Source organism: Notechis scutatus, chromosome 4 (assembly GCF_049901735.1).
Source record: "Notechis scutatus isolate UNSWTSFEM ecotype Mainland chromosome 4, rNotScu1.2, whole genome shotgun sequence".
Lineage (NCBI taxonomy): Eukaryota > Metazoa > Chordata > Lepidosauria > Squamata > Elapidae > Notechis > Notechis scutatus.
The window spans coordinates 142,819,024-142,835,486 of record NC_142012.1 but is presented as its reverse complement, the minus strand read 5'-3'; the positions used below and the strand labels follow the sequence as shown (position 1 = coordinate 142,835,486).

The 16,463-nt window shown below is 38.5% G+C and overlaps 1 protein-coding gene across 2 annotated transcripts in view; it reads left to right on the top strand.

Annotated features, from left to right (window-relative positions):
* Positions 1-14,724, top strand: part of IGSF10 (immunoglobulin superfamily member 10) — a 35,287-nt gene extending 20,563 nt beyond the window's left edge. For both annotated transcript variants that reach the window (XM_026665122.2, XM_087965151.1), the window contains 2 exons: positions 2,012-2,915; positions 11,152-14,724. In XM_026665122.2, coding sequence (XP_026520907.2) covers positions 2,012-2,915; positions 11,152-13,081 — 2,834 coding nt within the window. In that variant the 3' untranslated portion in view covers positions 13,082-14,724. The remainder of the gene's footprint in view (positions 1-2,011; positions 2,916-11,151) is intronic.
* Positions 14,725-16,463: the final 1,739 nt, after the last annotated feature.

The window sequence follows — 16,463 nt, the reverse complement described above, 5'->3', positions numbered from 1 at the left end:
AGTGATATAGTGTTAGATTAGGATTAAAGTCAGATTTTAAAACCAGCTGTGAACTTTGCTAATGACCTGTCTCAAATCTAAGTAACATTTTTCATAAAATGGAAAAGAATTACATGTGCCAAAAAAATAAATGGATATATAAAAAAAACCAATAATAATCCAGATTTTAGTTATATTTTCTCTAAGCACAGAAAGTAATGGTGTGATACAGTATTGTTGCTCATACTCAGGATATTCAGAATGATTCTGAAATAATTATGAAGTATTACCGTATATGCCGGCGTATAAGACGACCCGGCGTATAAGACCCCCAACATTTCCACTCAAAATATAGTTTGTTATATACTCGCCCCCTATTTTTGCTGGGAGGTTAATTAGCGAGAGCAGGATGTCAAACTCATAGCCCATGGGCAGGATGTGTCACATGCTGCCCCCACCAGGTTTAGTGAAGTGGGAAGAAATCCCGATACGTCATGTGACACCGCTGTGGCAATGGGAGTTTGACACCCCTGAGCTAGAGTATTTTAAGAGAATAGTATATAAAGTATACGCTTCATGCAGTAAGGTGGAGTTTTAAGGCAGTGTTGACTCTGGCAACTGTTTAATGAATCCCTGAAGTTTTCTTGGCAAAGTTTTTTTGGAAGTACCTTGCCATTGCATTCTTCCTACAGCTGAGAAAATGACTGGCCTAAGATCATCCTGCTGGTTTTGTACCTAAAACGGGAAACTCAGTCTCCTGGTTTCTAGCCAGTGCCTTAATTATCACACCAAACTGGCATATTGTGCAAAATGTAATGTCAACCTGATGTGAACCTGGTTGAAGCCATCTTGGAGGCTTCAGGATTGCCACACAATGGTGGGAGGGGGGAATTAGTTAGATGAGATTTTGTAGCCAAAACAATAAAGTTTTCCTGTGGGAACCAAGGACATTCTCAGGTGGCCAGAGGAGGAGCAAGTAACCAAGTGACCGACAAGCACCTGGGTTGGACAGTGTGACCAGTGACTTGAAGGAGAAGGGAAACGTTTACTTTTAGTTAGGTGAAAGCCATGGGAAAATTCAGAGTGGGCTTTCACCAGTTGTGCCAATATGAAATATCCAATAAACTGTTCTTTGAGGAATCTGCTTGCCCCAGAGTTATGTTGTCTATGAGTGCATTATTTGGACACCTAAAGCACCAGCTTTCCATAAAAAAGCATTAAACTGTAGTATGTTTTCTCTGGTCCAAAATAATATAATTCATCCCACGAGGAAATAATATTTATGCTTTTTCTTAACTTGATAAAAACACTAATGTATAAATACTGAAGATATAGAGCCAACAAGAATCTTTCCAAATAAACTATAAAAAAAACTACTTAAAGCCAGGAATCTTGTCCTATAAACCTCAATATAAACAGGCCTTGAGCACAGTTCATTATGTTTCCATTTCTTGATCAAAATGGGTAAATAATCTAAGAAGGAATAGCATCACATGAAATCAAAAGCCTGGAATAATAGACTCGAATAATTCAAATAAATCATAACCATAAATCATCTTAAAGCTAATTTTTGCTGTTTTACAATAAACCATGATTGGCTGTTTATATGATGCTATTGCAAGTGTTTCTTTTTATCTACTTTATTAATGAGAGAAGGTAAACATCACATTATTGTTCATGCTAGTTAGACCGAGATTCTTGGATTAATATATGAATGCAATCATGTGATACTAGACCAAGGCAAAAACAACAAAATATTTCCAATATATATGTAAGCTCTGAATTTAAAGCATGCAAATACATGCCTGATTAATGGGTATAAGAAGCATTGCTAAATAATCAGCATATGAAATTAATTGAGATATTTAATTTGCTGCCTATAGTTTTAAGGAAAAAAAGCTAAGTGAACAAATTAATTCAAAGGGAATTTTATGAAGAAATTTAGAATCTTATGTTCAAATTAATACTCTAACAAATATGCAATAGGCAACATTTTAATAAATCTAACATTAGTTTCTTTTTGTTTAAACAGGAGCTGATGCATCAAAAAACAGACATGCTAGTAACAGATTTGAGATTCTTCCCAATGGTACACTCTCCATTCAGAATGTCAACATCCAGGATCGTGGACAGTACTTGTGTATGGCTGCCAATCAACAAGGTTCAGACAAGCTTCTGGTCACTTTGTCTGTGGTTACCTATCCACCAAGAATTATAGGGAAAAGTTCCAAGATCATTACAGTTCACTCTGGCAAGCCAGCAGTTATGAAGTGTGCCTCCGAAGGCCATCCCATTCCTTCTATAACTTGGATCCTTGCAAACAAAACTCATATTTCTGCTTTTTCAATAGAAAATGAGGCTGTTTCTCTACACTCAGATGGCACTTTACTCATCAAGAAAGTTAGTGTTTATGACAGAGGGATATATACCTGCAGAGCAGATAATCCAATTGGCTCAGATACTATGGCAATACGGTTGCAAGTCATTGCTCCACCACCCATTATACTGGAAGATAAGAAGCAATTTATACTAGAAACTATGGGGAGAAGTTTGAAGTTTCCTTGCACTGTCAAAGGAGACCCTCATCCAACTGTTCACTGGGTCTTCCCTGATGGAACAGAGGTGAAACCACTGCACTATCTAAGTGACAAGGTTTTTTTGTTCCCCAATGGAACGCTTCTTATCAAAAATATAGTTCCTTCTGACAGTGGTAAATATGAATGTATAGCTACAAGCTCCACTGGTTCAGAAAGGAGAGTAGTGCTACTTCAAGTGGAACACCGAGATATAATACCCCAAATTGCTGCTACATCCCAAAGATGGACTCAGCTGAATTTTGGGAATAGGTTACTTCTGAATTGCTCAGCTATAGGGGAGCCAAAACCCAGGATAATGTGGAGATTACCTTCCAAAGCTGTTGTTGACCAATGGCACAGGTAGGGGCTTTTGGAACTAATTTATAACAGTTCTTGGCTGGACTTTACTGAATTTTTCTGATATGAAAGTTTTTACGGCTGTTGTTTGAACTGCTTTGATGGCAAGGAAATGCAAAAAATGGTGTCTGGGAAAGCTGTAGAGGAGATTAGCATGTAAGATGGAGTAGTATAGAATAATAAAAAGGGAAATCTAGCAGGAGTTAAAGGAGAATGAAATGCAAATGAAAGTGTTAGATATGGGCTACATTGAAGAGGCAGGACAACGGTAGAAGGAAAGGATTTCTTTATTTAGCTCTGAACAAAAGACTGCCACCTGGTGTGCCTGTTTTTCTTTTTACAGGCTGCTGTCCACAATTTCAGCTACTGACGGCTGTTCATTTTCCCGCCAGGAAAATGAACCAATAGGGGAAGTCTGACATCACTGACTTTTCCCCATTGAATATCTAACAGAAAGAATGATGGAAGATAGAAGAAACTAATTTAAAATAATTAGCCAAATGCTTACTTGCTGGCTTTGGGACTAGCTGTAATTTAAGACTGACTGGTCATGCAATTTCCTACTATGCAAGAACAGCCCTACTATATGAGACATTTGTATATGGTACTGCATTCTATTCCAGTGGGAATAACCAAATGCCGACTGATAGTCCATAATCACAATATGAGCAAATTATTAGGAATAATGTGAAATAGGAATAATACAATGGATGGGCAAAGATAAATAGTTAGCTATAGTTATATATTTTGTTAATACTAAATTACAGCATATATTTGGATGCATAAATAGGAGGAAAGGATATAATTGAAGCTGTTGATTCACTTTTATTCACTCCTATGATCAAATAAAGGAGTAATCCAGTTTTAAATCATAATGAAATTAGCTTTTATGACCAATGGCAGAGATCCTGAGAAAAGTAGTATTTTGGGATGGATGATTTCTATTTGGAAATCTCTCTAAACTATTACAAAATGCTACAAGCCCCCAGCAATTCCCTTCCAAAACAAACACAAATAAGTATTTTTCCCCCCTTTGGAATATCTTACTGTTGGCAAGTGGGATGAGCAGACCATATGACATATTATATTCATTAGGATAATTTTCTTAACAGATAAAAGTAACACATTGTAGGTTAAAATTCAAGCAATCAACTTACAAGCAAAAATATTAATGCATAACAAAATTTAATGAGAAAATTCTTTGACATTATATAAAGCTCTGATAGTTTGGGCCTTCCACAGTAAAATGGCCCCTATCAGAAAGTTTGTCTTCTCTATGTAGCAAAAAGCAATGTGTGGTACTAGGTAAATGCAATTTGTTCAAAGTCTACCTTCACAATCACACGAAGTAACAATTTCACTAAGTTTACTTCAGTGTTGCATCCAATTCTGAATATCAAAATTGGATGCAATACTAATCCTTGTAAGGAGATACTGAGGGAACTGGCAATGTTGTTTAATCTTGAGAAAATATGATTGGGGGTAGATATTTTTCTAGTACCAAGCAGGTATTACATACAGCAGGGGTCCCTAACCTCCAGTCCACAGTCCACTACTGGATTCGGGCCACAGAAGCACTGGGTGGGCAAGCATGCATGTGCATGCGCACAACGGTGGTGGGATTTTCAATTTTTTTTACTACCGGTTCTGTGCGCGTGGCAGGGGAAGGATACTGTAAAATCTCCGGTCTAAGGTGGTATTTGCTGGTTCTCTGAACTACTCAAAATTTCTGCTACCGGTTCTCCAGAACTGGTCAGAACCTGCTGAATATCACCTCTGGCACAACCCCATTTGTGTCAGCAGCAGGCAAATATGCATGCGTGCACTCCATTCACAAGAACAGAACAGCATGCACACACTTGCCATCCATTATCATGGAACCATCCCATCTCTCCCCTCCCCCCTGCCGATTCACAAAGAGAGAATGGTTGTGGGACTCTGATGCACATGTCTCACAGCACAGCTTTTTCTTTAGCCTCCTTTTTTTCTTACCTTCTGCAATTTTGGAGAGAAAGTATCATACCTGATTTCTAGAGCAAACTTGCTCCTGTTACATGAAACTCTACATGTATGTATGTATGTATGTATGTATGTATGTATGTATGTATTTGTTTTCTTAAGTTTTCGTGGGTATTTATATGTATAGTATTCCGCTTTGTTCGGGTATTTTCCCACGTCATTATAGTTGTGCTTTTAAAGTTGTAGCAACGTTTCGGCAGACTCTCATCCGCCATCATCAGGCTTCTGTATTGTGTTCGTCTGTGAGTCAGACTTTCACAGCTGTTTCTGTTTTAAATTTGGAGCTAGCCTACTGCTATGCCAGAATGGTTTTTTCTTCATCCTGATTGGTTGGGAGTCTTGGTCTGTGTTTATTGTTCTGCTTGATTGGTGTTTCTAATATCTTCTGTCTGTCTGATGAAACCTAGCTTCCTAATAAATGATAGCCGTCCATTTACTCAGAGCCAAGCTGCACTAAAAGCCTCCAATACAGGAAACAAAATGTTGCCAGCCAATCAAGACAAAAAAAAGCTGCAAAACATACAGAAGATATTAGAAACACCAATCAAGCAGAACACAGCAAACTCCAAGACCAATAAACACAGATCAAGACTCCCAACCAATCAGGATGAAGAAAAAACCATTCTGGCACAGCGTAGGCCAGCATCAAATTTAAAACAGAAAAGGCTGTGAAAGTCTGACTCACAGACAAACACAATACAGAAGCCTGATGATGGCAGATGAGATTCTGCCGAAACGTTGCTACAACTTTAAAAGCACAACTACAATGACGTGGGAAAATACCCGAATAAAGCTGAATACCATACATGTAAGTACCCGCGAAAACTTAAGAATATATTTATTTATTTATTTATTTATTTATTTATTTATTTATTTATTTATTTATTTATATGGTATTCAACTTTGTTCGGGTATTTTCCCACATCATTATAGTTGTGCTTTTAAAGTTGTACCAACGTAAGTACCCGCGAAAACTTAAGAAAACACACATATGTATGTGTGTGTGTGTGTGTGTGTGTATATATATATATATATATATATATATATATATATATATATATATATATATATATATATATATATAGTATGTATGTATGTATGTATATGTTTTCTTAAGTTTTCGCGGGTACTTACATGTATGGTGTTGGCTTGGTTCGGTATTTTCCCACGTCATTGTAGTTCTTTTAAAGTTGTAGCAACGTTTCAGCAGAATCTCATCTGCCATCATCAGGCTTCTGTATTGTGTCCGTCTGTGGGTCAGACTTTTACAGTGGTTTCAGATTTAAATTTGGGGCAGCCTATTGCTGTGCCAGAATGGTTTTTTTCTTCATCCTGATTGGTTGGGAGTCTTGGTCTGTGTTTATTGGTCTCGGAGTTTGCTGTGTTATGCTTGATGGGTGTCTCTGATATCTTCTGTCTGTTTTTGGCTCTTTTGTATCTTGATTGGCTGGCAGCATTGTGTTACTTTAATGGAGGCCTTTAGTGCAGCTTGGCTTCGGGTAAATGGACGCTATCATTAGTTAGGAAGCTGGGTTTCATCTGGGTGCCTGGTTGGGGTGTGTTTGAGCTGGAGGTATCAGGGGGATCTGTTTGTGCCCAGGTGTTTGCCTGGCTTGTGGTGTGGAGATTTTTTGTTTGTGAGTGCAGGCTTCCAAATGATTGACAGCCTGGTGGAATCATCTCTTCTGTTCATGCTTTCTGGTCTTTTTCAATCTCTATGGCTTCTCTGATGACTCTGTGGCTAGGGTTTTCCATAGTGGCCAGGGTTTGGTGCCATTGAAGTTGATGCTATGACCTGTAGCTTCCATGTGTTGGACTAGTGAGGAAGTGTGTTCCAGCTTTTTACTGCATTTTTGTGTTCATCCAGGCGGGTACTTATTCTTCTATTGGTCTGTCCAATGTATGTGGCCGGGCATGATGCACAGGGGACTTCGTATATGCCTTGGTTTTCCAGGTCAATTTTATCTTTGGGGTTGCTAAGGATGGCTGCTATTTTTCTGTCTGTTTTGAAGGCAGTCCTGATGTGATGTCTGTGTAGTACCTTACTAATTTTGTCTGTAGTACCTCTTATGTAGGGCAGGACAGCTGTTCCATAGGTCTGTTCATCTTCTGGGTCTCTATTATGTTTCAGTGTGTTTTTGTGGATCAAGCTGGTGATTTTGCTTTTGTGGAAGCCGTTGGCTGTCAGTACTTTAGTCAGGGTGTATAGTTCAGCCTTAATGTGTGTCTTGTCTGCCAGGCGTTTGGTTCTGGTAATTAGTGTTTTAGCCACGGAGTTTATCTGTGCTGGGTGGTGGTGGGATTGGGCGTTGAGGTAGCGGTTAGTGTGTGTTTTCTTCTGGTATATGGTGTGTCCTAGTGTGCCATCTGTTTTTTTGTAGATTAGTACATCTAGGAATGGTAGTTGTTTGTTTGTTTCTGTTTCCATGGTGAACTTGATTTTGGGGTGTGCGCTGTTTAGGTGTGTTAGGAAATTGTTTAGGTTTTCTTGTCCATGGGGCCAAATCACGAATGTGTCATCGATGTATCTTAACCATAGTTTGGGTTTGAGGATAGCATTGGCCAGGGCTCTGGATTCGAATTCTTCCATGAACAGGTTAGCAATGACAGGTGACAGTGGTGATCCCATGGGGGCTCCTTGTTATTTGTTTGTATCTTTGTCCTTTGTATATGAAATATGTGTTGGTTAAGCAGTGTTCTGTTAGTTCCATGAGGTGTTTGGCTGGTTGGTATTTATTTTTGATGATTTCAAGGGTCTCTTTTATCGGGACTTGAGTGAATAGGGAAACCACGTCAAAACTTACAAGCAGATCTTCTTGCTCCACGTGTAGATCTTTGATCATTTCCAAGAAGTGGTATGAGTTTTGTACATGTGAAGCTGCTGTTTCAGCATGGGGCTGTAGCTGCTTTGCTAGGTATTTGGCTAGGTTTTGTAGTGGTGCTCCTCTGGAGCTGACTATGGGTCTGAGAGGTATGCCTTCTTTGTGTATTTTTGGGAGGCCGTATAGTTTGGGGCATCTGGAAGATTTCTCTCTGGGTATAATCGTGTGTTGGATCTCTTTGCTTATGTGGCTGGTTATAATTTTCTTCTTGGTTAATTTTTCCAGATATGTGGTTGGTCTGTGTTTATGGGTTTTTATGTGGAGTCTTGGAGTAGGTCTGTCAATTTTGTTTCGTAGTCTTTTCTGTCCATTACTACAGTGGCATTTCCTTTGTCTGCTGGGAGGATGATTATGCTGCTATCTCTTTTCAGGGTTTGTAGTGCTTTAATTTCATTTTTCTGTAAGTTGCTTTTGGGTGGCTTGCTTGTGCATAGGATATTGGTAACTTGGTGTCTTATTTTATCAGCTTCATCTGTATTTAATTTAGTTAGGCTGGATTCTACAACTTTAAAAGAACTACAATGATGTGGGAAAATACCCGAACCAAGCCGAATACCATACATACATACATACATACATACATACATACATACATACATACATACATACATACATACATATATATATATATATATATATATATATATATATATATATATATATATATATTTTTCTTAAGTTTTCGCGGTACTTACATGTATGGCCTTCAGCTTTGTTCAGGTATTTTCCCACGTCATTATAGTTGTGCTTTTAAAGTTGTAGCAACGTTTCAGCAGAATCTCATCTGCCATCATCAGGCTTCTGTATTGTGTCCGTCTGTGAGTCAGACTTTTACAGTGGTTTCAGATTTCAGAATCATATATATATGATTTTCTTTGTGCAGCCTACCATATATCCCACTTAATAATAGTATTTCCACTAGTTCTGAGGGCAACTTTATATGTTTCTTTTTTAAAAGAATTTTTTATGCTGCATTATTATATTTGTAACTCCAGGGAAGCAAACATACCAATATTCTTTCCTTGTCCTACTTTCCCCAAAACAACCCTGTGAGGTGAGTTGGGCTGAGAGAGAGTGACTGGCTCAAGGTCACCCAGCTGGCTTTCGTGACTAATGACGGATTAGAATTTGTGGTCTCTCCTTTTCCAGCCTGGTGGAACCACTAGACCAAACTGACTCTCTTCTTACTTACAGTACTGTTTATTGTTCAATGAGAACTCAACAATTGTATTTTACTGTTTTTATTGTTTTAAAATGTTTTTAATATTTTCAATTGTTATATACCGTGTTTCTCATAAAATAAGGCCAGGTCTTTTTTTTTTTTTAACTCCGAAAAAACGGCTAGGACATCTTTTTAGGGGTGACTTAATTTCCTCCCCCAGGTGCACCCCCACCTACAGCGTCCCATGTGCACTTCCCTCGCCACGAAGCAGTTTCTATCAGCCGATCGAAGCTCCCCAAAGGCAGAGTCACCAGACATTTCTATCAGCCAATAGAAGCAGCCTCAGGACGAGCGCTCACATGCTCTCCCCTCACCATGAAGCAGTTTCTATCGGCCAATGGAACCTCCCCAAAGAACCAGCCGCTTCTATCGGCACAAGCAGTTTCTATCGGCCAATGGAACCTCCCCAAAGGCTCTGCTCAATAGTAAGAGATGGGGGGGGCAGAACCGATCCTTGGATTCCCAGAGCGCGTCTGGGAGGGGGGCTTGTCTAGGCTGGAAGCTTAGCAAGGTTGGAGCTGCGATGGGGTCCCCAGAAATGGATTTCCAAGGCTGGAGAGAGAAGTTTAAAAGGGCGGGACAGGAGAAGACAACAGCTTCCTTAGTGACCCTCCTGCGAGACAAGTGGTTGCAGTGGGAAATCAGGGGCGGGGGAAATAGGGGACAATAACTGAGGGGACAAAGAAGAGTGGCTGGCTCGGGAAGCAGAAATGCAGCGGGAATCTTGGGGTTGTCTGATATTTACTCTGACAACAGCATATGTACGTGATTGAGTTTGCAGTTGGGAACATGATGCATAGCCACACCTCACCCCAAAGCAGCTAGTGACTCTGCCTTTGTGGACCTACCATTGGCCGACAGAAACGGCTGGTGACTCTGCCTTTGGGGAGCTTCCATCAGCCAATAGAAACTGCTTCGTGGTGAGGGGAGTGCGTGTCAGTGCTCGCCCCGAGGCCGCTTCTACCAGCTGATAGAAACAGCTGATGATTCTGCCTTTGGGGAGCTTTCATTGGCTGATAGAAACTGCTATGTGGTGAGGGGAGTGCATGTGAGCGCTTGCCCCGAGTCTGCTTCTACCGGCCGATAGAAACGGATGGTGACTCTGCCTTTGGGGAGCTTCCATCGGCCAATGGAAACGGCCTCGTGGTGAAGGGAGTGCGTGTGAGTGCTCGCCCCGAGGCCACTTCCATTGGCCAATAGAAACGACTGGTGACTCTGCCTTTGAGGAGCTTCCATCAGCCGATAGAAATGGCCTGGTGGTGAGGGAAGTACATGTGAGCACTTGCCCCGAGGCTGCTTTTACCATCCAATAGAAGCGGCTAGTGACTCTGCCTTTGGGGAGCTTCCATCGGCCGATAGAAATAGCTTTGTGGTGAGGGGATTGCGTGTGAGCACTCGCCCCAAGGCCGCTTCTACCGGCTGATAGAAATGGTTGGTGACTCTGCCTTCAGGGAGCTTCTATCTGCCGATGTTCTGTCAGTAGTAGATCAGGGTATTCTACTCTAGGCTACCTGCAGGGTCCTCCTAAAGGCAAGTTTTCTCCCCCCCCTTCCCCCCCATTTCTCTTCACATCATGTAGTTCTAACAAACAATGTGAGAAATGGCGGGAAATGCATGGTTTAAATAGGTCTAAATTTTGGGGGCGGGGCTTAATTTCACCTCATGCCTAGAAATCATGCTGGGCCTTCCTATTGGTGGAGGCCGTATTGTTGGAGAAACATGGTACTTGACTGAGATGGGCAGCCATAGAACTAAACAAATAAATAACTTTAGGAGAGTTGCAAAATTTTCTTTAGCAGCCATTGTATTACATAGAAATCTACTCCTTTCACTTTTAGGACCCCACTAATATACATTATATTTCATCAGCACTGACCCTGACAGCTAATTAGAAAAATTTTCTGGCAGTGGGTAAACTTAGATGAAGTATTTAGGAATGCTTCAATTTGGATTCCTGTACCAAGAAGGGAGTTTGAGTTGGATTCCTTCCAATCCTATAATTCTAGAATAGTTTTTTTTTAAAAAAAAATTCTGCAGTTACTATGAAAATCAACAACTTTGGAATTTGACATACAGCCCAAAATAAATGATTCTTCCTCCCCCCTTTTTTTTCCAGAATGGGAAACCAAATCCATGTGTATCCCAATGGATCCTTAGCTGTTGAGTCAATCACAGAAAAGGATGCAGGCAATTATATTTGCGTAGCACGAAACAGAATGGGCGATGATTTGACCCTTTTGAAAGTCAGTGTGACAATGAAGCCTGCAAAAATTGATCACAAACAGTATTTTAAGAAACTGGTACCTTATGGAAAAGACTTCAAAGTGGATTGTAAAGCTTCAGGATCTCCTGAGCCAGAAATAACTTGGAGTTTGCCAGATGGTACAACAATCAATAATGCAATGCAAGCCGATGATAGTGGACATACACTGAAGAAGTATACTCTGTTTGACAATGGGACTCTATATTTCAATAAGGTTGGAATGATGGAAGAGGGGGATTACACTTGCCATGCTCAAAATACACTGGGAAAAGATGAGATGAAAGTACAGATAAAAGTGGTTGCAGCTGCACCTCGTATCAAGCAGAATTTAAAGGCCTATGCAAAGATAAAAACAGGAGATGATGTGTTCTTTGACTGTGATGCTATAGGGGAACCTAAGCCAAAAATATTTTGGCTGTTGCCTTCTAACAATATGATTTTAGCTTCTTCTACTCAGAGATATATTCTCCATATCAATGGGTCATTGTCAATCATTAAAGTAAGGCTTTTAGATGCTGGAGAATATATATGTGTGGCACGCAATCCTGGTGGAGATGATACCAAGGTTTATAAACTGGATGTAATCTCTAAACCACCTCTGATCAATGGTCTGTACTCTAACAGGACTGTCATTAAAGCAACAGCTATAAAACACTCAAAAAAACAAATAGCTTGTAATGCTGAAGGAGATCCCGCACCCCAGATTATGTGGATCATGCCTGACAATATTTTCTTAACAGCCCCATACTATGGAAGTCGGATAACTGTACATAGAAATGGGACTCTTGAAATTCGCAATGTAAGATCTTCAGATACAGCAGAGTTTATTTGCATAGCACGTAATGATGAGGGAGAAAGCATGCTGGTAGTCCATTTGGAAGTGCTTGAGATCCTAAGGCGCCCGGTTTTCAGGAACCCATTTAATGAGAAAGTCATAGCAAAACCTGGAAAAACCATGTTCTTGAATTGTTCTGTTGATGGAAACCCACATCCTGAGATAATTTGGATATTACCAAATGGTACACGGTTCTATGTTGGTATTAGAACACTCCGGTTTTATTTGGGAAGCAATGGCACTCTTGTTATCAATAGACTTTCAAAAGCAGATGCAGGAAAATACAGGTGTACAGCTAAAAATCAAGTAGGCTACATTGAAAAGTTGATCATATTGGAAACTGGTGAAACACCCACAATTGTTTTCCACTCAGGAGGGACAATAAAAAGCATGAATGGGGAATCTTTATTGCTTCACTGTCTTGCTGCTGGAAGTCCCAAGCCAAACATTATATGGACACTTCCCAGTGGCTTTTTCTTAGACCGGCCTCAAATTAATGGGAAGTATACATTACTGGAGAATGGTACCTTACTTATTAGAGAAACCAATATTCATGATAGAGGAAATTATATGTGCAAAGCTCAGAACTATATTGGTGATTCAAGGGTAGTTGTTTTTGTAACAATTGTGGGACATTCACCAAGGATTACAAAACGACCCCCAAGGAATATTCACACTGTGTCTGGGTTGGCGATTCGGCTTCATTGTATGGCATTTGGGATACCAGATCCAGAAATTACATGGGAGCTGCCTAACCATTCATTATTTCTCACAGGCATCAAAGGTCAACTATCTGGAAGTGAGATTCTTCATCCACAAGGAACATTAATAATTCACAATCCAAATTCATCAAATTCAGGCATTTATAAATGTGTGGCTAAGAATCAGTTTGGCAGGGATTTCACAGTGACATATGTTCAAGTTATTACAATTGGGAATAAAGTCTAAAATGGACTATTTGGCTTTCAAAGATGTTTAATCAAAACCAGTCAAAAGACATTTCAATTTTGGTGCTATTACAATTCTAACTTTACAGTTATCAAGCTAAAAGACATTTAAGTTTGAGAAGATTTTGCATTATGACCTAGTGTTGATTTTAAGACATTATTAAAAAGTAACCTTAAAAACTTAAGGCACTTAAGTTTCCAACAAAAATAACAGTGAAAATGACAACATATTCTCTAAAGATACTTGCAATACAAAATATTTAGCACAATAATGGATTTTTTAAATGCTAGTTTTTATTTCCCACTTGATAGTACTGTATAAACATCATAAAGTTATTGAAAAATATGATTGCTGGTTTCATTTATAATTGATGCAAATGACCATTTTTAAATTTTTGATTGTTTCAAATATTTTAAAACAAAGAATATGGATTTGTTTGTAATACTACAATACTTCTTTTGTGCAGAAGTCCCTTTGCAGGGGCAGTGGAAGAACAAATAAGAAATAATTGTTTAATTTTTTTTTAAATAAAGCTTGCATTATTTTTCTACAAGTGCTATCCAAACTGCATCTGAAGAAATGAAAATGTAAATATTAATTATATTGCCAATTATTGTATGTGAAGAAATACTTTTATAGGTTTTTAAAGCATACTATTTATTACCAGTATACTTTATTGAAAGGCAAGAAACAGTGTTTTTCTTTATGGGCACATGAAATCAATATGATCCTGAATGCTCTTAAAACAATCAAAATAGTATGTCCAAAAGTATTGTCCTAGTACTTTATGTATTATGTACTGAACACATGCATATTGTTTTTAAATTCTCTTCTCAGGGCAAATTTTTAAAATATGCAAGAAACTTTCCTAATAGGGAAAAGTTAGCTGACAAAGTTGAAATAGCAAGAACATCAGAAAAAAGTTACCATGTAAGATTGGAGATACTGATTCGAAAGGAAACTAAACCTGAATAGAATAAATATGTATATTCAACTTTTAAAAAGTCAGATTTTAATAAAGTTAGTGATTACAAAAATGGTTTTGTGTTAGGGAGAAAGTAATGAGAAAGCTTAAAAATTGTAAGAATTTCTTTAAAAGGGGGGTGTACTAAAAGAACAATTACAAATAATTCCAATGACCAGCAAATGGAAAACAGCAAAGTAAACCTATGTGCCTACATAACCTGTTGAGGAAATGTAATAATTATGAAAGTGAAAATGCAAGAAAAACAACTGTGACCATCTGATCTGGTGCTATGTGAGTTTTCCAAATTCTTCAGTATGGCTATTCAGCACCTCTTAGAAGATGGGCTAATGCTGAAGAACATCCTTGATAGCTAAAAGTGCCCAGTTAAAAACACAGTAGATCCTTTTAAGATGGACAGAGATCTCTAGAAAGGAATGCTTATGGGAGGGGATTGTTATCAAACTCTGCAGTGGATTATAAAACTATAGTTCCCAAAATAAAATTTTAAAACATCAGCCTTCACAATACAAATTTCAGTGGAATGTGAATGATGGTTGATGGATTGAGAAATGAATGCCTATAGCTTGTTGGCTACTTAAAAGAAACCTCTTGCCTGATAAGATCAAAATTAAGAATAAATTCATACTAAAAATTGAGAGATCCTATAAAGCAGTCTGGGTCTTTGATTGGGGAGCAGGAATGCACAAGAAAATGAATTTTATTTAGCTTGATTTATCTGAAATATTTTAAGAAAATATGTATAATATCTAATACAGGATAAGTCAATACTACAGCTCAGCATAAACTATCATAAAGACGTTGAAGAACTTGATCAGTGTGGAGAGTGGGATCAGTAAAACAACAAAATATCAAGATGTATTATTGCAGTGTAAGTTAAAATCATGACAGGTATGTTTTAAAAATTGTTGAAGTCATTAGGATAACTAATGACTACCTACCTATCCCACTGAATTTGTTGAGTAACAATATGTACATACGTTGACTCATTCCAGTACACTGAATGAAGACATTATTCAAACTTCTCATAACAAGAATCAAGGGTACTTAGATATTCCTGATCCTCTTTCATATTAATCAGATTATATATAAATAATATATATAATCTTAAATATAATCTTAATAAAAAGCATATGGCCTCAGCAGTGTTCCAAGATTTCAGAAATAAAGGGAATAGAGTAAGATGCCTTTTGGTTAGATGGGGAGGAGACAGCAACCATAGATTACACTATTGGATGTTAAGAAATGTGTTTTTATACTGATCAGATAGGGTGACTCTGCACTTGATAGTTTTAATCCATCAGACAGGATAAGTCTGCATTGTGTAATGGCATTTCATGGGGATGAGATTATATAAAGAATTGAGGGTGAGCAGGGATTATGCTTCTCCCTTTCTAAATACCTTAACATAGTCTGCATATTTTGCATATTTATACTGAAAAGTATGAAAGTATACTTGTTACTGGATTATCAGTGGTGGAGGTTGAGTTCTATAGGCAGAAATTCTTAAATCCCTGTGAACAAAGGGGATGACATCATTGTGTCAGTGAAGGTTTGGATTGTGAATACAGTTCATTTCCAAGCCTATTGGAAAATGTAACAGGGAACATGGATAAAGTTGGAGTGCTGATGATGAGTAACAGTTGTCAGTGACTTTGTGATGAATCCTCATTGTACGTAATGGCTAGTAGTCTACATAGGCAAACTAAATAGATCCTATCTGTGCATGCTAGAGGTTTCAAGATAGTTGCTATAATGCCAGAATTTAGAGTTGCAATTGTACTTCAGGGCCAATCTCAATGGGCATACTAACATGAATTACTGTTTGGACTCCATTTAATTTGTGGTTGTTTCAGTATCAGTCACTAAAAGCTGGAATTCCTTAATTTACAAGCAACCAGGTCTATAGCATATTAAGTATCCATCTACAAATTGCCCTCCCCGCCTTCCTCACAAACACAACCTTTTGTCAATGCTTTGAAAGAGAGGGCAATCTTTATAGGACAAAATGGCCAGAATCTCCCAAATATAGGTAGACATCTTGAATGCAACATTTCAGCTTTGTTCAGAAAGAAGACCTCTGCTAATTCTCAGCAGCATGCATGGATTCAACTTCTACAGTTGCTAGTGCATGGGAAGGAAGGAATGAAAAAGAATAGTTGCTATAAGCTTCATGCAGGCATGACTATAAATCTCAGGTGACCTCTTATTCAGGAATTGTCTTATTTGTAAGACAGTCTTGTAAGACAGGCTTCAACAAGCTCAGTCTCCTTATTGCAGATAAGAATGGAGCCATGTAAACAGAGATTGTCCAATGCAATACACAAGAATCAAACTCATTTATAGGCCTCTGCTCCAGGACTTATATTTAATATGGTTTTTTCTCTTTCTAAATTC